General features: G+C 34.1%; 1 protein-coding gene across 1 annotated transcript; it reads left to right on the top strand.

The window, feature by feature from the left end:
• Positions 1 to 9,667: 9,667 nt before the first annotated feature.
• On the top strand, positions 9,668 to 23,648 carry LOC146145170 (dnaJ homolog subfamily C member 1-like). Its single transcript, XM_083389656.1, has 13 exons — positions 9,668 to 9,877; positions 10,973 to 11,092; positions 11,177 to 11,259; positions 11,456 to 11,567; positions 15,004 to 15,086; positions 16,195 to 16,347; positions 16,696 to 16,816; positions 17,445 to 17,555; positions 18,388 to 18,556; positions 19,552 to 19,650; positions 19,999 to 20,061; positions 20,312 to 20,439; positions 21,292 to 23,648. The coding sequence occupies exons 1-13, from the start codon at positions 9,731 to 9,733 to the stop codon at positions 21,358 to 21,360; spliced, it is 1,458 nt and encodes a 485-aa protein (XP_083245782.1). The 5' UTR covers positions 9,668 to 9,730; the 3' UTR covers positions 21,361 to 23,648.
• The last annotated feature ends 1,608 nt before the right edge of the window (positions 23,649 to 25,256 follow it).

Here is a 25,256-nt window from a genome sequence, read left to right as displayed (position 1 = left end):
AATGGCGTCCTGTCTTTAAAAGGCTGTAGGCCAAAATTCTAGATGAAGCGATATCCATCGCCAATTCCACTTATACCCGAGTGAAAGTGGCAAGAAATCATATGAAAGCATTACGTCTTCAGTGAACAGGGGGCACAACTGTGCCATTACTTGAACAAAATTTAACAAATTTAGAACACTCCACTCTGTTTTCCCTCTAGCGGAGAGATGAATTTTTCTAGTTACACCACCAAATTATAAGTATCAACGAATGAAACGATTGACCTAAGAGAGATACCTTTTTCATAAATTTTAGGTAAGCAATAAATGCGTGAAGCGGAACCGTCTGTGTTATGCAGCTGGTGGAACACGACTTTTAAAATACATCGCCTCTCCGTGTACAAAGTAGTAACAAACTTATTGAGGGTGCGTTCCTATTTTCGTGTTAGGTAACGAGGTTGATGCTTGTATGTAGACCATTTGTGCAATAAATTAAGCATTTTTTGTCATCCTTTGGTTGTCATGATAACAATACTGAGATTGCTGCGTCCCGCCCTTTAAGTGCGAGGCAGACACCAAGTTATGCTTAAATAATGGTCTTATTGTGCACGGGTTGCTGCGATATATCTTTTTGGCTGAAGCAATTATTTGCTTTTTCCGGAACAAACCGGGGACAGCGGAAAAAGGTAGACTAAGTTCCAAGACTTTGGTTTTGTTGACCGTTGATTGCTAAAGTTGAATAACGAAGAGTCTAACTACAGAATAATATAATTTTACGAATCGTGGAAACTTCACCAGAAGGGAAACACTATGAACATCAAAACAAACGTGACTCTATCAGCGTGCTATAGACACCTGCTCAAGGACTATATAGACTAGAGGCTACAGTCATGAGTTATCGCAGCTTGTTTTTTTTTATCGTACAAAAACGAATTGATATTTAGTATAGTTACGGACACATTTTTCACTTGCGCCGAAAATGAATTGCCAGAGAGGCACAAAATGTCCAACAATCGTATGTCAGAATACCATCGATTTAAATAGGGCCCACAAATATACAGATATCGATTTTTGTTAAAATTCGTAACGCGTTTGCGGCATTTTGACGCCTGCTGGGAAATGCGATTGTTTGACAATTTTGTTTAATTTACATAATAGAAACTTCATTACATCTATATACAACATGAGGTGTGCAAAATGCGAATGCTAGTGCTACAGCGGCTTAGGAAAGGCATTGGCAGCACTCGCTGTGCGTGGAGCAAAGTCTCTATAGAATCACAAGTTGCGCAGCTAACTTGCTCTTCGTTATAGCGACATGGACGCCATCTTGTTTCCCAAATTACAATAGACGCTTATGGCAGAAAAGCAAAAAATCGGAATTTATTAACGATTTTGTTCAATTAAAAACATTTGGATGAGTGACAATTATTAATGCTAGTCAAACTAAACATTTTAGATCAGAAAAAATAAAATTTGCTTAAAAAATGACCGAAATTTACTCGATATTAGCGTGTCGCGTCAGGATCATAATTTGTCGTCCTCAATACTTTAGTTAACCATGCAAATAAAAATATCAGTAACTAATGTCAAGTGTAATAAAAATAAAGAAAATGTTTGATTGGTACTATTGGTTGAGCAAGCATGTAAATTTTAAGGTACCTGTTCTTGTTTATAGCCTGCATTAAGGAGACCTAATACGTTAAAAAGTTCTGTTGTCCATTGGAATAGACTCTTAATTATTGGTTTGTTAATTTGGTAATGGATTAGAGCTTTGTGTGTGTTGTAAGCAAAGTTTTATTTACCATCTTTTTACAGCGGGATTATAAAATCAATGGATTTAAACTTGATAATAGTGTGATAGAAACAATATTTTTTTTATTTGAAATTTGTTTAAAAATGAAACAATTTTAAAAACTGAATTTATGGACGACATATCTCTAAAGGTTAATCGCACAGTGTCTTCTGTTCCTAGTCAACCTTTGCAGCATATTTTTCTGCCTAACAAGATTTATGTAATTATTGGCTTTTTTAGTATGTTTGTGTTGCATTTTGCTTTTATTATTTATTTTGTGCATTGTTTTTATTATTTGTGAAAGAATGGAATTTATAATAAAATAAAAAAAATGTTTTTTTTCAAGCCCATAATTACAATTCTTAACAGTCTTTGGTAAGTGTTTTTATATTGGCAAGTTTTAATCTTCAACTAAAATAAACAAATTATTATAAATAACTACAAAATCACAATAATTGCAAACATTTGTTATAATTTCACATAAACACATAATTTTATTAAAAATGGCTCATTATCAAGAATGTAAATAAACACCAAAAATCAAACAAACTGAAGGAAGTTTATTTTTCACATTTACAGTGTAGCTTAACAACAATGTTGAACAATTTTTATGTCAAATTATAATTTCCTTTCAAAAATCCATTTGATGTATCGAAAATATCTTGCAAATCTTATAGCATGGAGTCCGGTAACAGCAAGATTTTAAATATTTTTATTATTCTGTTAAAAACAGGGGTATATCAGCTGTAAGACAATATGCTAGGTTTTAATTTGAACACTCAGATATTTTGATATATATTCATAGGAAAACTACAAAATTAATTGGCTATTTTAATTTCCTGATGATTGCATTACTTTTATGATTAATTTTCTAACTCATTTAAATTACTTTCTTAGCCGGGTTAATAACCAATAAAGCACCTATTGGTTATTTGCCTGGCACACTTCAGTAAGCATACACTATTTTGTAATTATATATCGATTTATCTACTTAGTGATCCGGGTAATTAGCTTCTTACCTAACTAAAATGCCTAAACCTATAGTTGCTATTTTTTCGTTCGAACGCCAATCTAACCAAATTAATGCGATATTACACACAAATGTAACATTTTTCAACGTAATTCGGTGCATTATACATATACGTTTGTATATTGGGTCGTCAAAATTTACAAAATTACCAAAAAAGTTAAAAACGACGATTTTCTATTTTGCTCCCATAAGAGCCCATTATAAATTGAGGCAGTTTGGGAAACATTTGAGAGCGCATGAATCTGAGTTGCACAACTTGTATAATTTCTATAGACTTTGGCGTGGAGCAAGTCGCGTGATGAAACGAACGTTTTTGTCGTTGTGGGACCTTGAAAGAACACCTTTTCGCGTATTTGTCATGAACGGTTTACTAGTGGAAACGTAGGCTACACATAACATGCAGCCACCTTTATCACTTTTAACAAAAAAAATAGTTACAGTAATGCTTAAGAATACTGGGATAAACATATTACCCAAAAAGAAAAGAGTAGAAAGCAATTGAATCGAATAGTGGTTTGCTTATTAACAAGATTTGATTGTCACATTAAGTGTTTCCGCATCACGTGTCATTTTTCTTCTGCAATGCATTAAATTCTTACAGTTTCATGTCCGTCACGTAAAACCAAAGAGATTATGACCTTTAAGGCAGTGGTTCTCAACCGCCGGTCCGCCAAATATATTACAATTTTATTTCTCAATTGCAAAATTCAAGATGTTAAAGGCCATCAAATTTAGAACTTCGCCAGCTCCGTAATTTGCAGCATTGTTACGCAACATAAAGTTAATGGTCTACTTTCGACTTAATTGTACGTCACAATGCTGCAAGTGTTTTGGCCAACTGTTTAAAAGTAGGCTACAACTCGTTTAAGTGTTAAACTTTAAGACCAGTTGTATGTAAAAGCTAAGAAGTGTTTTAGTTGCATACTGTTGCGTTATTAAATTTTGAGTTTGTTTTGATTTTTGAAGGTCCACCGGTCCGCAAAAATTGTTTTGAAATTTTACCGGTCTGTATGCTAAAAAGGTTGAGAACCACTGTTATAAGGTACCGTATCTAAGGTTATAATCTCATTGCGTAAAACAAGATATTGTTCTTATTTCGCATCGTGCCAGATCTTTAATTTTTTAATGTATTAGATATATTATTTAAAGCAAATTTTTAGATAAAATTCCAAGTAATCTCAATTTCTGAGTTTCGGTAAACGTAACAAAAATCAAAACAGTAAACAAATTGAGAATATATATCCAAGTAGTTATCACATTTGGATTTATTTTATTTAATGACTAACAAGTTATTGTCACACATTTCAAACATTTTGTCTATTTTCAGTGCTATCGCGAACCACCTGAAACCTGCCTTTTACCCACCCGAACCCAAAAGCTAAGCAGCACTCTCATCCAAATTATGTGCGTTTCTTTAAAATTATATAAATCTAATATACCTATTTTTGATTAGGGCCCATTGAACACAAAACGTTTTTAGGCACCCGATCCGTTAGAAGTTAGTGCATTTCTAAGCAAAAAGGTATACGACAATTAGGGCATCCAATGGCAGATGTCTAGACATTCAGACCTCGAGGTACTGGCAATGCACTAATTTGGACCTTTAGGTAAACTCCCGGCGTGGATAAATTGAAAATATTCGTTAAACATTCACAAAAGTTTACAAAAAGTGTGAGATGGCATTAATAACACTTGACCCACCCCAACACAAACGCTAACCCGAACCCCAACCCAAATAATGTGCGTTAATGTAATAATTATTTGAATGCTCGTGAAATAGCTTAAACTCAGATGGGCATAAGATAGTTTCTCGTCTATGGTACCATAGGATTGTTACGTCACAAATTAAGGTATTGGAGCCTAAAGCGTTTATGTAATTATTAATTCAATGCACATTATTGGGGTTAGGGTGCTGGTTAGCGTTTGGGTTTAGGTAGGTCAAGTATTATTAAACTTAATCTTTTGAAGCACATTGTTAAGTCAAATTAGTGCATTGTCCGAGACCTCAAAGCCCAAAAGTCGGACATTTTGATCCTTTGGATGCACTAATTGTCGTAGACCTTTAGCTTAGAAATGCACTAATTTCTAACGGATCGGGTGTTTTAGGTTATCTTCAAATCGTTTTAATCTCGCACTCGTCTTGGTCTTATTTAGGTCTTCAGAATGTCTAAAATCGTAACGGTAATAAACGTGCGTTAAACCCGACTAGTAGACGTATTAAAAAATCGCATTTAAATCGATTACAAAAACGTCTTTATGGCACCTTTTAATCGTCTAAAAGTCGTTTTCGTTTTGGTCATGTTTACGTCTATGGGAAATCGTAACGGTAAAACACGACCATAAAAATCGTTTGAAAAACGATTTCAGATATGATCTCTTTCGGGGGCTTTAAGACGTCTTTAGGTCATCTTTAATTCGTCCTAAACACATCCACTACTCGTCTAGGTCTTTTCGACCATAGACGAATTTTTAAATTTAACTAACGTGTGACAATATCAGCGTATTCCTTGCTTTCACCGCAACATATTAAACTTGCAAATTACAAAACAAAAAATGATAAGATCAAGCTACAGTTTTATTTACATATCAATGTTCACAGTGGTAATATTAAGCATGTGCTCTTTATTAGGGATGTTCAAAGTAGAATATCGAATCCTTGGATTCGAATCCAATTCTGACGTTTATTTCGGGTAATTGGATACGATATAATTTAATGTTTTACCGCCGATTGTTGCGCCTAATTGTAAATACGCGTGTGATAAGTTGGCCTGTTGTTGCGGCGACCAATTTATGGCACTTGCTTTAAATGTAACAATGTAGTGCAGTGTCAGCGTTTTTTCGAGCGACTAATTACCGCGTCTCGCGATAACGTTCGTCTAATAATTAGATGCCAATCAAGCGTTATTGGGCGAGCGACTAACGTGCAATGTCTGGTGTGGAGTTCGCAATGCGTTAAGTTGCAAAAGTAATATTACGTTGTAAAACGTGCTGACCGTCCACAAAATGCGCTATAGGGTTACTTAAGGTCAACTTTAGGCCAATATTCAGCGAGGTTATGGAGTTATGCACAACGTAATTGTCAATAATTCGTTATGTCAATAATAACTTTGTATTCTTTGCAGTACATTATTTGACTGCATAACAGATCATGTTAGTCAAAAAAGCACTAAGACCCAACAATGCTGGACCGAATTGCTAAAGAGTTTTGTGGACAGTGTTTCATTGTATAATTTACACATGTTAGCAAATTGTTTGGGCGATTTATTGCTGTGATTGTAGGCCCTGTCCTGTGGGGTAGATTAAGATTAATCCCTTCCCCAAACAAAACCAAGGTTAGATAATTTAATAAAAATATACTAGGATTCGCTATTCTGGATTCGTTATTCTAGATTCGAAACCTATCATTCTAGAATACCTTGGGATTCTACTTTGAACATCCCTAAATGCAACAGCCAATGAAAGACTCTTGTAACTTACCAACAATTGTTTCTCAGGCTAAATCGAAGATGACATCAACAGCAGCAAAGCGTAATCCATCAGATTAAAAAAAACAGTTAAAACTAAGACGATATTAACGGACTTATACCTTAAATTTGTTCTCGTTAAAAGTCCTGTTTTGAACAAAGCTTTTATCCCTTTTCCCGCCACTCACTTTTTCAACGTTCTAGAAATTCGAAATTACGTTATAGCAAATCACATGTTGCGTGACCAATCTTCATATTTTTAGAATTTTAAAGGAGACACATTTTTTAATTTTTAGTCGGGTACGAAATAAACCATTGTTAAATATGTTATTGTACTAATGTTTACACACAAGAATTATTATTCTTTGATTAGCTATCCATTTTAAACATTTCTATTTAGGTTATAAAAATCGCTTCATTGGTCGACGTAAAAAGTTTACAGTGAAATCCTATTCATTTCCTGTCATCGAAATACGTTTCAAAGTAACGAAATTGCATAGGCGCCCGCTTAAAATTTTGTGCTTTCGTTTCCGGACCATAGAGTTGAAAATACACCACTGCGATTTGTTGTGTGTTGATAATATTTCACGGGCTTGCCGCTGTCTTCTACAAACCGTGCGTACTGCGCAGTACACGACAGGGCTGCCACTTCTTGGGATTTGGGGATATCCGTTCCATATCTTGGTAATTTTAATTCATTAGCAGGTTAAAGTTTCAAATATTTTTTTTTTACTTATATTTAAGACTATTTCATAAAAAGAATAAGAAAGTGGCTAATTGCCTGGCTCGTGCCGGTACGCATACATCCATTAGTGATTATACATTGTGGAGCGAGGGGTTGGGACGGCCTCCTAGATGTGAAGTATACGTGAGCTTTAATGGCAAGTGCAAAGTTAACGGTGTTCGTTGAAGGAACTGTCGGGTTTTGGCTTTGGTCTAGCGCAGCGGTTCCCAAAGTTTTATAAAAATTTTGCCTGGCGGACCCGTTGCAATTATTTTGATATTTCACGGCCCTATAAAATTTCAAGGGTCAGATGACCCATATTTCTTGTAGTACACTAGTGCAGTCACGATTCTTTCTAATGTAACAACCTTCTAACTCAGGGTGGTCTAGGGTTGACTGCATCGCGGGCCACAATATTTCTTGCATATTCTTTGCGGCCACATAAAGTAGGCTAAATGCGTACCAGGAGCGGATCAACGTTTTTCGTTTGGTCGGGGCCGGAAATGTTTAAAGATAACGTCACAAAGTAGCATCGAAAGACAGATACGCTCCAGAAACTTGCTTTTGTCGTCGAACTTGTGCGCCAATAAAATCGAATGTTGTGAGACTGGGAAAATTGATGCGCGCGAAGCGAGAAAAATTTGCGTATTTGACAAAAATTTTAATTAGAAGACTGCATTTTATAAGCCTAGAATGTTCGCGTAAAAGAGATGTTGCATACTCCCCAATCGCTAAATTACAAAGACGTTATCATTTCGCGCACACCAGTTTTTTCAGTCTCATAACAAGGTTTAATTAACCAGATCAATTTGGCTGAAATTACAACTGGGTTTGGACCACCCTGTTCTAACTAATGCGAACGATTCGCTGATAGCAGGTAATACGGCATATAGATGCTTTATGATGTCACAAGAGACATAAAAAAACACGCTATATGATCGAATAATAAAACATAACTAAAGACAATAAAGATGACAGATAATGCTTAAAACATAGACTAATGTTTAAAAACTTAAACTGCTGTACGGACCCCAGTTTGGTCCGCGGACCCCAGTTTGGGAACCGCTAGTCTAGCGACTTGAATCGCTCCAGTACGTCACATCGGTGACGTAAGGACATGTGCGTGTTGAATTAATAGCGAAAATGCTAATGCGGCCTCAAGAACAAAATATTTAGTGTTCGAGACGAGCGTGGTGGGAGGCTAGCTTCATTAGTTAAAATAGTTTACTCGGGAAGTAATTGCGACGAAATAATGATTGTAAAGCGGACTGTGTCTTTAGTAACGTATTAACTATTAATGCTATTTACTAGCTTGTGGACGGTGTAAATGCTCCAGACCAATCAACGATAATAATGAGAGTTTGAACTGGATGCACATAATTAAGGGACGCTTTTTTAATCTTGGGATTTTTAGACGAGAAACCTTGGGATAAATTGAAAATCAGAGTGGCAGCCCTAGTACACGACATCAAGAAGGTAAAAGCCGGATTTTTCGATCCTTTGATGTTCCAATTGCCGTAGACCTTTTTGATTAGAACTTTCCTAATATCTGACCCGCCGGGTGTCAAACTATGTCAGAATTCAGGAATCCCCGAAAGCTTGTGTCACCTAACGAACTTGTCTAAGATATTAACAACGTACATGGCTTTTAGGTGAATGGTTTTTAGGATGTCAAAAACGCGTTATATGTTTTTTAGATACGGAATAAGTATTCAAAACAAATTGTTTGGAATTTTACCATTACATTGGTGGACATGGACGCCAAACCATCAATTTTTGCTGGCTGTTTTTTATCTGACTGACTGGTTGGAGGAAGTGTTTTTATTAAGCAATTCTTGGTGCTGGTCTAGCATCCCATCTAATATTAGTCTAGTGGTATATATTGTTAACATTGTTTAGGTTAGGGTGTAAGTTAGCATTTGTCGTCAAGTAATATTATTATATTTATCCTCAAATGTTTATTTCTTCCTTGCAATTTCACTTTTGACATCCCGTTTATTTGTTACTGTAAAAAAGTGATAGGATTCTAGACATCACTCATTATTTTTATATAATAAAATTGGGTTATATGTATCCCAATTTTTGCACATAAAACGACTTGCTATATGTTATTTTTTTGTTTATGATCTGTTGAGTTCACCAATTTTAATGATTTTAAGTTTTATTTTTATGACAATGACTTGATAAGGATTTGACTTGGGCAACTGATGACAATTCGACTTGCTTAATTGCCATTTATTTACAACACTGATATGCTATTATTGAAATCACTATGGAGTCAACATTTCACCTAAGATGATATTACTGGCAGCCAGTCTGCATTTTATGCACTTCTAGCAGAGATCTCAGGTGTGCAGCACCAAATTTTAAAAACATGCAGGTGTGCAATTAGGTAATCCTACCACAATTTGCCTTTTTACAAACTTTAAGTGGGCAATATACCAATTCAGGTGTGCGCACAAATTTATTCAGAAAACTATCGGATGTGCACCTGCCAACCAATGCAGACTGGACTAACCAAAGATCTTTGCCGACGGGACTGGAACCAATCTGGCACACTACATTTAGAGTAATTCCCACCAAAATCTGGTGTAAGCAAAGCGCTCAAAAGCACACTTGTAAAAATGCTAGAACTTTAATACATTTATGCAATATATATATATATATCTGTAGGAAGGTAATAGGCACCTAAACAAAGAGTTAAATTATAGTCTTTTGTAAATACATCCTTTGTCAAGAAGATGTGGTTGTCCTGTTTAAGTTTCCTGTTTATTCTATTTATCCTCCCTTGTAATGCCCAATGGGGATTCAGTCCGGAACAAAGTGAAGTGTATGACTTGGTTGATGAAACTGGGATAAATTTTTACGAATTCCTTGGAATTTCTCAGGTTTGTATATGTTATTTACTAAAAATTTTGGATATTGCACAGCCGAGATGTTTATGTGGCCTAAAATTACACGGCTGTAATCAATTATTGCGACTATAAAGCATTTAATTAGATAAAACTTATGAACAGTAAATGAATAACTATTGAAAACTGTAAGGCATGACTATAAATTTTGTGTGTAGTTGAGTGCCTTTGACAGATATTTTTCACAAATAATAGGTGATATAACCAGCAGATCCTAAATAATTTGGTCTATAGCAGTGGTTTTTAACCGGAGAGAAGAGAGACTCCAGCAGAATTTTTAACATTTTGTATACCAGTAGTGATTTTATCCTGCGCTTAGTATTCCTTCTGTTTTTATGCTGTCCTATAGTTTTTAAACCAAAATTAAACATTTGTAGTTAAGTAAAAACAAAATATGGTTCTTAATTTTGCGATTTGCAAGTTTTTAACTAATGATTCGAATAGTTGTCAGCATTGAGTCATTTTATTAGATTCAAGATTTACATTTGCGTTGGGCTCCAGGTCATTCCGGCACTATGTATTTATGCCAACTTAACAATAAGTAAGGGAATGTTACATTTTCTAAGTTTTGCCCTATTGTGTTTTGTTGGTGCTTTTGCTCAAAGTTTTTGTGCATACCATTCCATGTTTTTGTCTATTAAAAATACCCATATAACATCTCCTTTCTAAACAAGATTTTTGTTATTCCTCTTCCCCAAAGTAGTTCTCTTACATATTTTCTAGGTGAATACAAGCTAGCGTAGGGGGCTCTGTTTGGGTGAATCTATTTAATGCTTAACAAGATAAATGCATTGTGTATTTTTTACACTTTACACAAATATTTTTTGTGATTTCGATGCACCTTTTCTGCTGTAAATCAATGGCCTTGACAACATTTTTGACAAAATCAGCTTGATAAATTAAATACATAGAGCATCACGTCTCCTCTACTAAAGTTTTGTCAATTTAAACCAGTGGTCTTTCTCTTGTAAATACTTGTAGCCATATTATTTATATTTGTCACAAGTTAAATAATTTATTTTACAAGATATCATTCAGGTTTAAATTGTTATTTCATTTCAAATAAAAAAGGATGCACCGACTTCTGACATACGACGTTCATATAGGAAGTTGTCTCTCACAATGCACCCAGATAAAAACAAGACAGAAGGTGCAGAAGAGGGATTTCGCATATTGGTTGCTGTTTATGAGGTATATTAAATATTGTTCTTAATATATATAAATATTTTTTTAGTGCCGATAAATGTTTTCTATCTTCTTCTTTGTGTTTTGTAGATTTTAAAATCAAAAGAGAAGCGGGAAATATATAATGATGTACTGGTACATGGTCTTCCTTCAGCATACTTATATGTACCAAGGTTGTTCTCTACTACTACACAAGATAATTAATATAGGCTTGCGAGTGCTGCAATATCTTTATGTCCTACATAAAAATTTGAATAATTTAAGTATTTGTACACACTTTTTAATATGTTTCAGACTGACTAACTTAAGTGATTTGTATTCGAACATTTACACAGTTTGATTTTAATGCCTTTTAACTACTTTTTGCAGACAAATAAGAAAGATGGGGATGTTGGAGGTGTCTGTTATCATCTCACTGATTGCTACTCTTGGACACTTTCTGTTTATGTGGGGTTCATATTTTGAAAAGAGATTGACTCTGGTTTGTTAAATATATGTATATTAATATTGTTTTTCGCTTGTTAAATGAATGACAAAAAAAGTATTTAACCATATAAATTTGTCTTCATCTTCATCCTCAAATAAAGTAAAGTTTGATTCTATGACTGAAATCTGCTTAGTTTTACAACATTAAAAAAAAGTGTACAGCAGCTCTTCCTTAATTTTTTTACCACATGTACACATGCCCAAAATGGTTCTTCAGTTGAAAAACAGTAGGCAAAGTGCCTAAACAAATTCTTTAAACTTACCATACGCAAAATGAATAGTTAATTAGGATGCTTCTATTTTTTTAAACTCCAAAATATAAAAAAATATTGATAACAAATTTCAAGGTAGGCGTGTCACCTGTCTTTTGGTGAGATTGTTTGTTGTAGGCATTATTCAACAGAGTCACCTCCTGTTCTTCAGGACCACATTTTTATCCGCATATATAGCTCAAACAAATCTAGTTAGGGCATTATTTTATTCACATGTAGCTCATACAAAACTTATTTAAGAGTCTCTTTATTGACATGTAGCTTTTTCAAAACTAGTTTGCTCACTCTTTAATGACATGTAGCTTTTTTGAAACCAGTTTGATCACTTTTTATTTGCAGGAATTTTGAATAAAACTAATTTGGGCACTTTTTTATTGCCATGTAGCACAAATAAAACCAATTTGGGCACTTTTTTACTGCCACGAGCTTCAATGTAAATAAATTTAAACACATTTTTAAACTTTGATGAAGTAAAAATTGGGGACTTTTGTAAAAAAATGTGAAAGTGCCCAACATTTTGTGCGAAAAAAAACTGTTATCGTGATATGTCACACAGTGCCATAGTCAGTGTCTGGTTTAATGGGCTGCCCTTGCCTTAAGTTTGTTAATAGTGCAGTAACTACACCAAACAACTATGCGACATCTATAGGCTTCCTGTCTCAAATCCAAAGTTATGTTTAAGTTTTAGATGCGTCAAAAATAGTCACATTTTTGTCTAGTTCAGCGTTTTTTAACTGTTGCCCTCGTGGGCCATAGAGCATCCTTAAGATTCTGTAAGCATATGTTATTTAAATTATTAGCCAGGGAAACTCAATCTTGGCATTTTAATTGTGACTTGCTGAACTTTTTGTGATAGTATGTAAGCATTTTTGTAATTCATTAAAAATGGGCCGCTAAGTGTTGTACCCATTGAAGGGCCATTACTCCTGGAAGGTTGAAAACCACTGACCATTAGGGTTGTTCAAATTTTGAAAATTTTTGAAAAGTTTAGCTTATCGAAGTTTTTCCCATGGTTTGGACCTTAAAAATAGGATTGACAAAAAAAATTTTAAATTTGGGTCATGATTTCGCCCTCCTCAAAGCCCCCAAAGTTTAACAGTCAAATCATCGAAATATGGGAATTCCCGTATTGCGAAAACTTGCTAAATAGGCTCTATTGCTACCAAACGATGGCAAATAGTACTATTGTAAAATATTATTTGTAATACATCAACAACAAATACACATATTCAACACAAAGAAGCATTGAAAATTAGCTAAGTAATACATTTTTTTTGCAATGATTGATCTGTTAAAGTCTGGAAACTATCACCGGTGTTCTACGACTTGCAGGAGGCTAGCGTGTTGCTGTGCATCATAAGTGATGTTTGCTGAGTAATCAGTGTTTAACTTGAACATTCAGTGACATCTCAGTAACATCATTAACAACTTGTAGGTATTTACAAAGTTTTCTGCAACTTGGAAATCTTTATCTTGCGGCCAGTCACAATATGGAAACTTCAGCAAGTTGCAATAAATTCCCAGAGAGGAAAAAAACAGGACTCTTAGCCGACTAAATTTACAATTCTGGTGCGTCCTGTCTCTGTTGAGCGCATCAAAGGGCAATCCCAGGTAAAATTTACTTGGCTTGGGTGTATCCAAACTTTTTCTTGCCAATGCCGCTTTCCTATCTTCGTCCATAGTAGGGTGTGAACTGAACATAAAAAAAATAAAGTTTCTTCATTTATGTACCAATGATGACTGCAGAAGCTTGTTGTAGGCAACCTATAACGTCGATCATTTATTGGAGCACCAGAACCAATACTTGTTTTTACCCAAGCTGAAACATAAAACAAGGCAATAAACTGGTTGATGCGCTGCAGCTGGTTTACAAAATCTTGGTCGTGCTTATCTGTTCCATCCACATATTTTGGCAGTATAGGAATTGGCTCATCCATCGAGCACTGCGTGTAGCACCAGGTTGGCCGAACGATGTTCATGTGGATATAACCGATGGGCTATGAAGAAGGTTTTGGAAACCACCGGAAGCGCAACAACAAGTTTATTGCCTTGTTTTATGTTTTCAGCTTTGGGTAAACAGGTATTGGTTCCGATGCTTTAATAAATACCTGATAATTTGCAAACCATGAAAGAGTGTTCAAAATATGACAACCAGGTGGCATAGGTTGCCTACAACAAGCTTCTGCAGTCATCATTGGTACATAAATGAAGAAACTGTATTGTTTTCTATGTTCAGTTCACACCCTACTATGGACGAAGATAGGAAAGCGGCATTGATAAGAAAAAGTTTGGATACACCCAAGCCAAGTAAATTTCCCCTGGAGTTACCAGTGATGCGTTCAACAGAAACAGGGCGCACCAGAATTAAAAATTTAGTCGGCTAAAAGTCCTGTTTTTTTTTTCCTCTCTGGGCGTTTATTGCAACTTGTTGAGGCTTTCAGTTTGTGATTGGCCGCAAGATAAAGACTTCCAAGTTGCGGAAAACTCTGTAAATTCCTACAAGTTGTTAATAATGTTACTGAGAGAATGTTCAAGTTAAACACTGATTACTCAGCAAACATCACTTATGATGCACAGCAACACGCTAGCCTCCTGCAGGTCCTAGAACACCAGTGATATTTTCCGGACTTAAAAAGATTGATCATTGCCAAAAAATGTTTTTATTTACGTTATTTGCAATGCTTTATTGTGTTGTATATGCATATTCGTTATTAATATAGCACAAATAACATTTTACAATACTAATTGTCATCGTTTGGTAGCAACTAGCAATAGAGCCTATTTAGCAAGTTTTCGCAATATGGTAATTCCTATATTTGATGATTTGACTGTTAAACTTTGGGGGCTTTGAGGAGGGTGAAATCATGACCCAAATTTAAATTTTTTTTTGTCAATCCTATTTTAAGGGCCAAACCATGGGATAAACTTCGATAAGCTAACTTTTCAAAAATTTTCAAAATTTGAACAACCCTACTGACCATCTTTTTTTTCTGGTTTATTTTACTACACAAAACACAACCTTTCTAAAAATGGGATGTCTATTTAGTATACCTGTCCTAATCCCTAGTTTTATTGTATATGTAACCTGTTATTTCTAAATGTTGTATGTTACCAGTTATTCTTAAATATTATATGCTACCTGTTACCTGTAATTTTTAGGATGAATACATGTCTCGCCAAAAAGGGCGGCGAAAGAAGGGTGTTATAAGAGAAAATGACGAAGACGCTTTGGAAGAATTAAAGTAAAATTTTATTTATTATTTAAAAATATGAAATAACAACCTTTTAAAAACTTTTTAACAATTATTGTATAATATTTACAACCAAATATTGCTTGAAAATTTGAAATTTTATGCGTTTATTTTTTCAGGGGTAATTTGCTTTTTTTTCAATGTAGTAGTCGCTTGTCCTACAAACCTGTTTTTTTACCAAACCGTAGTGCGGAACCTTAAATTAATATAGTAATTGTGTTGTGTACCTGAAAAAAATATTTTTTCTAGAAGTAAAAATCATTCCATATATACTAACTGATAAAAATGATGGCCTAATAGCAACGCTTTATGGTTTTTCTTTGCCTGACCAATCCCTCTATATTTCATAATTTGTCAAAGTCTGTTTAAAAAACTGATATTGGGTAAAGTCAGGTTTAGATTCAAGCCAACACAGAAATAGGCACCAAACCCAGCAGTACCAACAAACTGCTTGGCATTACGTTTTTTTTACTGTTGAACACCTTTCTTTAACAATTCTACTATTAGAAGCACACTTATTTTCAAGAGTTCAAAGAGCTGTATAAAATGGATTGAAATTTATTTTTGTACCATCGGCCACAACATATTTTTGAAAACATAGTAAAAAAAGATGAGTAAAATGGATTGGTATTATGTATTAGATACTTTACCAGTGTTTAATGGCACATTTTTAATCTTCTTTCAAACTTAAAAAATGATTCAAAAGAATTGCTGCAATGCACACAAAGGTGAAAACAAGGCAAAAGATAATAATATCTGTGTTTAATTTACCATCCCATTAACGTTAGATCCTTGACCCCATTACTTAAAAAAACACCGGCTCATTAAGTGGCTAGTTTTAACCATAGGTTTAAAATGTATACGAGTACTGAGTAGCATGGCAACTGGTTTGCAATTATGCTTTAACACATAACTATGACAAAAACAACAGAAAAAAACAACAACATTTGCTTTGATTGCATTTCTTTAAAAAAGTCTAATTTGTATTAATGTCATTTTTTATTTTGTTTTATTTTTTTATTTTTGTATAAATTTATAACATTTCACACAAAGATCCTGTTGAAATTTTAAATTTAAATTTTATGCATTGTTTATCTAGGACTCGTATAGTTCAAAAACCAGTTTGGAAAGATGTTTTGCCAGTTCTTCTTTTGAGAAAGCTCTTTGCATTTGCTGTAGCAATTCCCGGTTCTATAAAGCAACATAAAGAACAGAAAAGGATTGAAATGCAGAATGAGGAAAAGCGAAAAAGGTTATAAATGTGTTTATACTAAATTCCTAACTTAATATAACTCTATTCTTGGTGTTTGTTTAATTATTAACTATTATTGCTTCTGCCAGTTGGCAATTATTTTTTTTGCATAAATTACACTTTTGAATTTGTTTGAGCCAATACAAACTTAGTTGTTGTGGTAGAAAAGTTAAGAATAATAACTAGTGGCTGGTTCATACATACGTGTTTATAAATATGATCTTCAAAGAATTTTGCAAAAGAGTAAAACTTCTTAAAGATATTTTAATATTCACTCGTGTTCAGTTCGTAGATGCAAGTTTACTCAAAAAGGAAATATATTTTAAGTAAATTCGTAAATCTTATCAGAGAGGAGGAACTTAACCAGCAAGCATTGGCCGAGAATTTGGAGAAACGAAAAGAGGCAAAACGTTTTAAACAGGAACGTACGAAAAAGAAACGTGAAGAAATGGAGTTGGCTAAAAAGCTGGTGAATATAATTATACTAACTCAAATACAAAAATGTAACCAAAATAAAAATACTGGTTGTATTTATGAACCTAGAAGCCTTTTCGGCTAAACAAATAAAAGTATTTTTTTAATACAACATACAGGGTTTTTCGTAATGTACGTATATTTGCTTATTGTTTGTCCGGACTGACTTAATGTCATGCACCGGAATAAAACACAGCTCGGAATAAGACCAAACTAGGACTAATGGCTAACAGTCAAATAACATTTAAATCGGAATAAGATCTAAACAACTTTTTACTTAACCCAAGCTTATTTCATAGTTCACCAATAATTCTAACCAAATTTTAAATGCACTAATTTCCCCCTAACAAAGACAAACACTACGGTCTCAAAACAGTCACGCCGAAACCTCGAAACCAGAACGCTGGCGTCCAAACGTGTTCTGTACCTACTGTTTAGATGTCATCTAGGCAATGCAGATCTTATCAAGATGGAGTTGGACTTATTCTGATCATAGATATTACTGCGTTTTTATGTTTATTTTGTCATTGTTTTTTATACTATGGTATTATAGGAAATTCTGCTTCAGATATTGTTGCTCTCCATAGGTCTTATTGTATTGTGTGTTACCCGTTTTTACATAGGCTGCCGAATCTGGACCCATGCAGCCGTCAGTGTTCGAGAACTCGTCTCAGTCACTGGACGAACTTGAAGCTATGTACGACGAGATGGAAGATGACAGAAAATCAAAAAAGGTTTGCAGAGACTTTTTTCAACTAACTTACTTGATTGCTAACAAATACTTTTTTTAAAAGCCGTTCAATTTTTTATATATGAATCTCTTATTTATTTTTGTTCATACCAGGATAAAACAGTTGTTTATACTTAGGCTTATACTTTACAATGGGTTTACACTTTCATTATTATCTGTGACACGTATATTATTGTTTAACTTAAAGATTCCAATTTTTTAATTCTCGTCCCATTTGAAGGTTTCATTAAGTGTTTGATTCCACCTTTTTAGACAGAACATCAGGAAGTTCAACCACATGAAATAAATAAGCACGAAAGTTCCTATTAAGCACGAACGTTCAGAGTCTACTGCATGGGTGTCAAACTGATTATTATTTCAATTTTGTTGAGACTGCGGCGCAAATTACGATCGGATATTAAAATACTCTCTTAAATAAATCGATTTGCCGCTTTTTGACCAGATAAATAAGCCAGAATTTAGCGCCTAAATATCATCTTAATAAGTTGGGGTCGTTACATTTCAAACATTTCGCTAAATCGTGGCTTTTTCGACACTTAAAAACCTTTAAATTTGAGGGGGCACCCATACCACGTGCTATTAGTATTATGAATACCGCTGAAACCTCTACAGGCATCTACAATATAAATTAGGCTACACAATAAATAGAATTGAAGAGAACAGTTTTTGCTTCGTAGTTATGTTGATGCGGCCCGCTATCGTACTCAAATTATCTCATTCGGCTCTTAATAAGACTTTAGTTTGACACCTCTAGACTACTGCGAGTGGCATTTTACTTATCATAAATATATTATATTTATTAATGCTATTTTTAGAAAAAGGCAAAGAAATCTGATTGGGACGAGCAAGACCAGTCGGAACTGGCTAAGCTTATGTCCAAATATCCGAGAGGAAGTACAGAAAGATGGCCGAAGATAGCACGTGAGATGGGTCGAAGTGTACAGGAAGTTACATCAAAAGCCACACAGGCTAAGGATTACGTTGGTTAGTAACATGACAAGGCTCTTTATCGCAATTTAACGAAACCAATACACATAAATTCTGCTTGGGCCTAATAAAAATCTGAAACGAAAAAAGGTTGTTGGCTTGAAACAGCACCTCTTTTAGTAGAAAACGACTAGATTTGTAAATTAATTTGTTAACTTGGAAACTAAGCTTGATTATATCAATAAAAATATGCTTCTTTAAACACAGGGCAACGAAATCAATTTTCTTCCCGTTTCACTATGAATGGAGCCACACACACAAATTATATAAGCGGTTTAAAATTTTTGCTTTTGTATTAATACTTTCATATTCGTATAAAGCTATACACGTAGCTCGAATAGAACCAATTTAGCACTTTTAATTTGAACGTATCCCAAAAATACTTTCTTAAATTAATAAAGGAACTTTTTGTTCGTACGTAGCTCCAATCACCTCATTGGAGCAATTTTTTATTTGCCCGTAGCTCAAATGAAAAAAAATCACAATTTTTTGAAAGTTCGCAAAACACTCCTTTCATGAAGGTAAAACTAATTTAAAAAAAAATTTTTTGCAAGTTTAAATAAAACTAATTTGGGCGCTTTTTATTTGCCCTTAGCTCAAATGGAAATAAATTTGCACAATTTTTTACAAGTTTGCAAAACCGAAAAACTTTACACAAGTAGAACGAATTCCTGCGTAAGGCGAAAACCAAAGCCTTGTATTTGTATGTTGCCCTCGACACAAATTTGAACATGCAGTGTACAATTAACCCCCCTTCAAATGTAAAGCCTAATAGACGTTCAAACCTTTCCTGGGCCGTTTATCCCTTTTTATAGCAAATGTGTCCTACCAGCAGGAAAACTGATAATATAGCAAATCTGTTATTCAAAATAAAAAGGCGATTTTGTTGTAGCATAAAATAGTATTGTTTTGTTGTAGCTACTTGCCTGTATTCATTGAGATCATAGTATGGCCTCATCCAAATTTTTAATGAAGTTTTTTTTAACCGCAAGGTTCAAAAGTAAAGTATTCAGCTGCTACAGTTCCAAATCAACCCAAGGCGCCTTTAGAAATTTCTGACGCGATCATCAGCAGGAGATTCGACGCAGAAGGTTATTTTATGTTTCTTTCTATTCGCTAAAGTATATTTTGTCAGTTTGTTTTTGTTAATTTAAATTCTAAACCAAATTTGATTTACTGCCTGAATCCGAATGGTGAAAACAAACGGTTCTGGTTGCACTTAAGGATAGATTTTGTAGAAATCAGTTGTTAAGATATATATATTTGGCTTAAATGAGAGCATTAATTATTTATAAGTATTTGTTTTTAATGTTCTATTTGTGTGCTTCTTGCTTTATATTTCTTCCTGTGTATATTCTCCCTTAGCAGCGAAACATACTCATCTTAACATTTTTTTATTTATTTGAGGCTTCACATAAGTACTTAACTTTATTGTACAGATGCTCCAGCTAATGAAGAGTCTGACGCAATACAAACCAGAGATAATTCCAGTTTACCCTCAGGTAAATATGATGTGCGAAATTTGGCCAATAAAGATTGATGTATAGTTTCAATTAAGTTTGATCTATCAAACTTTTTGTTTCAAATTTCCCGAAAATAGCTGATCTTCCAACTAAAATCACGTATACGTAGTTTGATGATCTGCATGTCTTTGATGTATTTTAGGCAATTTGTCCAAACCAGCATACGTAAAACTTATTTTATTTGCTTGTCTGATAATAGTTAACGGTTTGTATCTTACTTTGTATACAGAAAATGAAGAAAAAAATATTTGGGACCAAACGCAGCAAAAACTTTTAGAGTCAGCCCTCGTTCAATTTCCGAAGTCAACGCCCGAAAGATGGGAAAAAATCACGGATATGGTTATCGGAAAAACTAAGGTAAACTCCGAAATCCCTTACCTCAATTGGGATGCCTAAAATAATTTCATGAAAAATCTGGTAATAGGAAATGTTAATTAAACTATCTTGGATGGTAATTTTAAGTCAAAATTTATTACGCGGTTTCGAGTCGCTCAAGTAAAAGCGTATACCATTTTTGTTGCATACCTTACCACCAAGGAAGTAGAATATTTTTCTTTCCGAGAAGCATTTTTTACTTTTCCGGGACGCATTCTTAGAGATGAAGTTACGTCATATTAGAACGCTCAAGACAAGTGACCTTACGAAACCGAAGGTTATCGTTCGATACAAATATTCGACTGAAATCTTAGTTTTAAGTACTTTCAAAAAAGTGGTGGAATGACCTGTAGACATAGGACATGACCTGGTAAAAAAGACCTTTCTTTAACCGGTTCATCGTCCCTGCAAAAATGATTTGACAGGAACGTCGTTCCGGACTGTTCCGGCTTACTTTCACCACTGTTTTTTACCCTACATTTGCCCTACCGTTAGAAATAAAACAAGTAATACTTATTTACGGTTTAAATCCAAACATTGCCAGTTTGGCATTACGATTTTTGCATTTTACTTACATTCATTTTTAAAGAAATGGCTTATTTTCAAGCGAATGCCGCTTATGGAACGGTAAACATTAACATTACCTATGTTATATAACAACCTCTGTCCCTTAGTTGGACACCAATGTCTAAGGTTAATGCTACTAAGAAATATTAGTTTACACACGTCTAAAATGTATCGGAACACCAAGTAACTCTACTATTAGATTGATTATTATTTTTGTTGTACTTTACAAAGGTTACAACTTTCTTATTTCAACTTAATTTGTTGCAGGAAGAATGCGTTGCGCGATATAAGTACATTGCAGAAAATATGCGTAAAAGACGCCAGCAGAAGAGCTGATGATTATTTTCGTGTCAGACATTGCTTAAAAGTGTTAAGTGTGTCGCTGGGCATCCTTGTTTGGCGCAGATCATTCAGTTGGATTTTTTTATTAATATAGGGTAGGGGTGGGCAACTATTTTTGGCTGGGGCCGCATGAGAAACAAAAAATGTCTTTGAATACCGGGTCAAGAAGAGGATTTGAAATAGCATAATCTAAAGTGTGACTATTTAAAAAAATGCTGTAAAAGTTCGCTAGGAATGGAAGACTTATCCGAATTTTAACGGCAAACCTTACTCTTGACTGAGTTTTGTATGTTTTTTTAAATCAAACCAGTAAAAAAATATCAAGTTGTGCCTAGTTCCACTTAGCAAAGGAAAAAAATGTTTAATGTGCAATATTTATAAATCTGCATACAAATCTCCCGTTGTTGCAAATAAGTCCATGCTTTAAGTTTTCTTGTGTTTGTTTGTAATCTTGATGTTCCTGTTTGTTTAAGAATTTTTTTGGTATAGTACAAACTTATTGCAACCCTATTTGTCTAAACTATCTTACTATATTTATTAAAAAATAAATAAAATTCTTTCTTTTCAATGTATTGCAGAAGTTTTGCAATTCATATCGTAAACTACTTTATATTATGCGTGTTGATCTTTTTACACAAACATTCGTTGTGCAGCATAATACAACAAAAATACCCAAGCCATTTTATTCGATAAAATCGACATTTCGCTGTTTACAAACGTAATACCACTTGCCACCATCAGTGTATAAAACAAGTGAAGATAAAAACGATAACACATATACAAAAAAAAAGGAAAAAAATAACACGAAAAGAAAGCGATGTATAGGTCATTGAATACATACCACATCTGGTAAATAGATACATAGGTGCCGAGTTGTTATTAATTTTAAGCTCCGGTTTGTGATGTTAGATCAGGAGTGTCCAACAAGCGGCACTCGTGCCAAATGTGGCACGCGACCGAATAAAAAATGGCACGCGAGCCCCCCTCTAAAACACTAAAATTGTTATTTAGCCGATTGTCAAAAAAGTTCAATTTGTTATTCAGCCAATTGTCAAAGAAGTCCAATTTGTTACTCAGCCAATTGCCAAATAATACTAAATTTGTTATTCAGCCAATTTCCATTGTTTTGACACATATAAAGCAATCGCGGCAATCACGACAACTAACAATTAGTTTTGATATTGTAACATTATACTGTATATAGTGGAGGCTAGCATTCACATATTTATATAGCTTGGTGTGAAGAAGCAAAAGTCAGCTCACCGACGAACACTTAACCACAATATTGCGAATTCCTACTACACAGTATTCCATGTGTAAATAAACGTTTTAATTTTTGGTAAAAAGCGCTTTTAAGATTAAAAAGAATTAGTTACGCAACTTTGGCACGGGAAGAAGTTATGAGATAAAAAGTGGCACGCCGGCATGTTTGAGTTGTACAGCCCTGTGTTAAATCATCAAGAGACTCCAGCAAATATAGACGGTATCTGTCATGCCGTGACCCAATATGTCCGGTTAATTGAAATTAACCTTACAGATAGGATTGGCGAGTAGATGATCATAAGCCTCTGATTTAGGCGACGTCTTGTCGTTCATACTCGCCTCAAAGTTGCGTTGCGTTTGGCCGATGTATGTCCGGTTGCAGTTGCTTCGCAGTCGGTGCCCCTCGTTGGTTTTGTTTTGTTTGTTTTTACTTGTCTTGACATTTGAACAAATCGCAATATAAATTTGTGTATGTTTTATCGTATTTATCTTCACTTGTATTTTTACACTGATGATGGCATGAGGTATTGCCCAAATGTTTGTAAACTGCGAAATGCCGATTTTATAGAATATAGAAACTTTAGTATTTTTATTGAAATTGCCATGAAAAACGTGTATTGTGTTCCAAAGCATAATACAGTTTTTTAAAAACTACAATTTGCCGTCTAGAAAACCACACAATACACATACCTTCACAACTTACCGTTAAATTTTTGTTTTAGTCCGCCACCTTTACTAAGTTTAATGCGTTTTTTTTTATCCCAAAAATGAACTACCTTTATACTAAATTTAGTTTTTTTTATCCCCAAAATAAAATTATGTTGAAAATATATGTTTCCGCTTTGATTTTCACAACCATTTATATAAATTTGCTATAAGTAAGTAAATTGATAAGCGCCCACACATTTGCTTGTTTCAAAAACGGACATTTGTAATGCTTTTTTCGCTTGTTTGTTTGCTTTTACATTGGCCATGTCTTCTCATACTAGATAAGTTCCCGATTAAATAACAAGTTTCCTCGCCACATCTGGAGATTGCTTGCTCGTTTGTGGTGTTAAAATAAATCAATATAAAAAAACGAGGATGTTCCTTTACTTCGTATTGTATTTGCATACAGTATTTTGGTCAAAAACGGTCCGATGCTCACTAAAGTGTGTCAAATAATAATCCTCAGTTTTTGTTACTGCCTTACAGGCAAATCAAGCCACTATAGCATAAATATAAGTTTTAAATTTATTACCTTATTACACTCTGAGCGTTTTAACACATCGCAACCACTAAAACAAAATGCAACCAAACTCATTTGTCAAAAAAATTAAGCCAATTTAATTATTTAAAAAATAATTAAATCGAGTAATTTAGTGCACTTAAAGTCTAACCATTTAATTGAATCATAACTATGCAAAATACTTTGAATTAAATAAGTTTACAAATTAAAAGTATTATTCTTGTTAAATCCTCTACTTAACCCATTGGTGTCCAAACTTTTTAAGTAATGGACCAAATTTGCATTTGAATTTTTTTACGTCATAATGTGTAAATCGTTAAACAAGTAATCTTGAAAACACATGCAAATAAAATCGAAGCGCCACACAAATGTATTTGGTTTAAAATGGTAAAACTTTTAATTGAAAGAATCCGTGACGCATGCACAGAGCCAACGAAAGACTCGCATATTGCTCGAAATAACCTAAACCGGGAAAGCAACTTAAACAGAAAGAACAATAGAATTTAGAAAAATAATGTTTTGTTGGCGGACATAGCCTACCCAGATTTTTACAGTATATTCGTCATTAAAGGTGAATAAATACAACGTCCCCAGCTTTTGGTATAAGGCTCTTTGTAATTAAAATCCTAACTCTGAAATGCGACGCACAACGCTTTACTTATAAAGAGTTATTTTTTTTTGCTACTAAAGTAGCTTGCGTCTTTTCGCGGTCAATGATACAACAATATAGCTGATATTGTTGCAAAAACTAATTCTTGTTGGAGAAAAACATGTTAACTATCTATCGTCAAACAAAACTTTTTGAAAATTACGTCCGATCGCCAGAAGTCAAACTACAAACGAGCTTTTTTAACTAATTTAACTATACAGTACAGCACATTTTTTCAAACCTTACACCAACGTGAAATGGGAAATTATGTATAGGCTCAAAACCCATGTAATATCATTGCAGGCTAATGTATACATTTTATGGTTGTATAAATTAAGTTTGGCTGCTGTTCCGAAAATTAAATTTGGAAAACAATATTCAGGTTTCATTTTTCGTACATTCTGGTAAAAGCCCCCACTGTTCTCTGATCCGCTATTATAGGGATGTGCAATTTTAAGGATTTGGGCGGACTAAAATATTTTAGGAAGAACGTAAAAACGAAAAATCAAAAGAGAAAGAATGTAATTCGTAAAATTATCGGCACCTCTGGCGCGTTTAATCATTCATCTCTCATCTATCTATGTGTTGCCTTGGATATTTGCTTATGTTGTATATTGTGGATCGTCATATATTTCGTAGGTGTGACGCAGAATTGTTTTGGCTTTATTGGGGTGCCGCAAACGAAAAAAGGTTGCTGGTCTAAACATCTGTTGTTGTACCACTTTTAACAAATGTTATAGTCAAACAAAC

Source organism: Ascidiella aspersa, chromosome 5 (assembly GCF_963924565.1).
Source record: "Ascidiella aspersa chromosome 5, kaAscAspe10.2, whole genome shotgun sequence".
NCBI lineage: Eukaryota > Metazoa > Chordata > Ascidiacea > Phlebobranchia > Ascidiidae > Ascidiella > Ascidiella aspersa.
This window is presented reverse-complemented; position numbering and strand designations above follow the sequence as displayed.

Excerpts from the sequence above, each read along its gene's own strand:
- LOC146145170 (XM_083389656.1), top strand. The coding sequence starts at position 9,731 with ATGTGGTTGTCCTGTTTAAGTTTCCTGTTTATTCTATTTATCCTCCCT. Across the intron at positions 18,557-19,551 it reads ACAGGCTAAGGATTACGTTG|GTTCAAAAGTAAAGTATTCA; the intron begins GTTAGTAACATG and ends TTTAACCGCAAG. Across the intron at positions 20,062-20,311 it reads TAATTCCAGTTTACCCTCAG|AAAATGAAGAAAAAAATATT; the intron begins GTAAATATGATG and ends CTTTGTATACAG.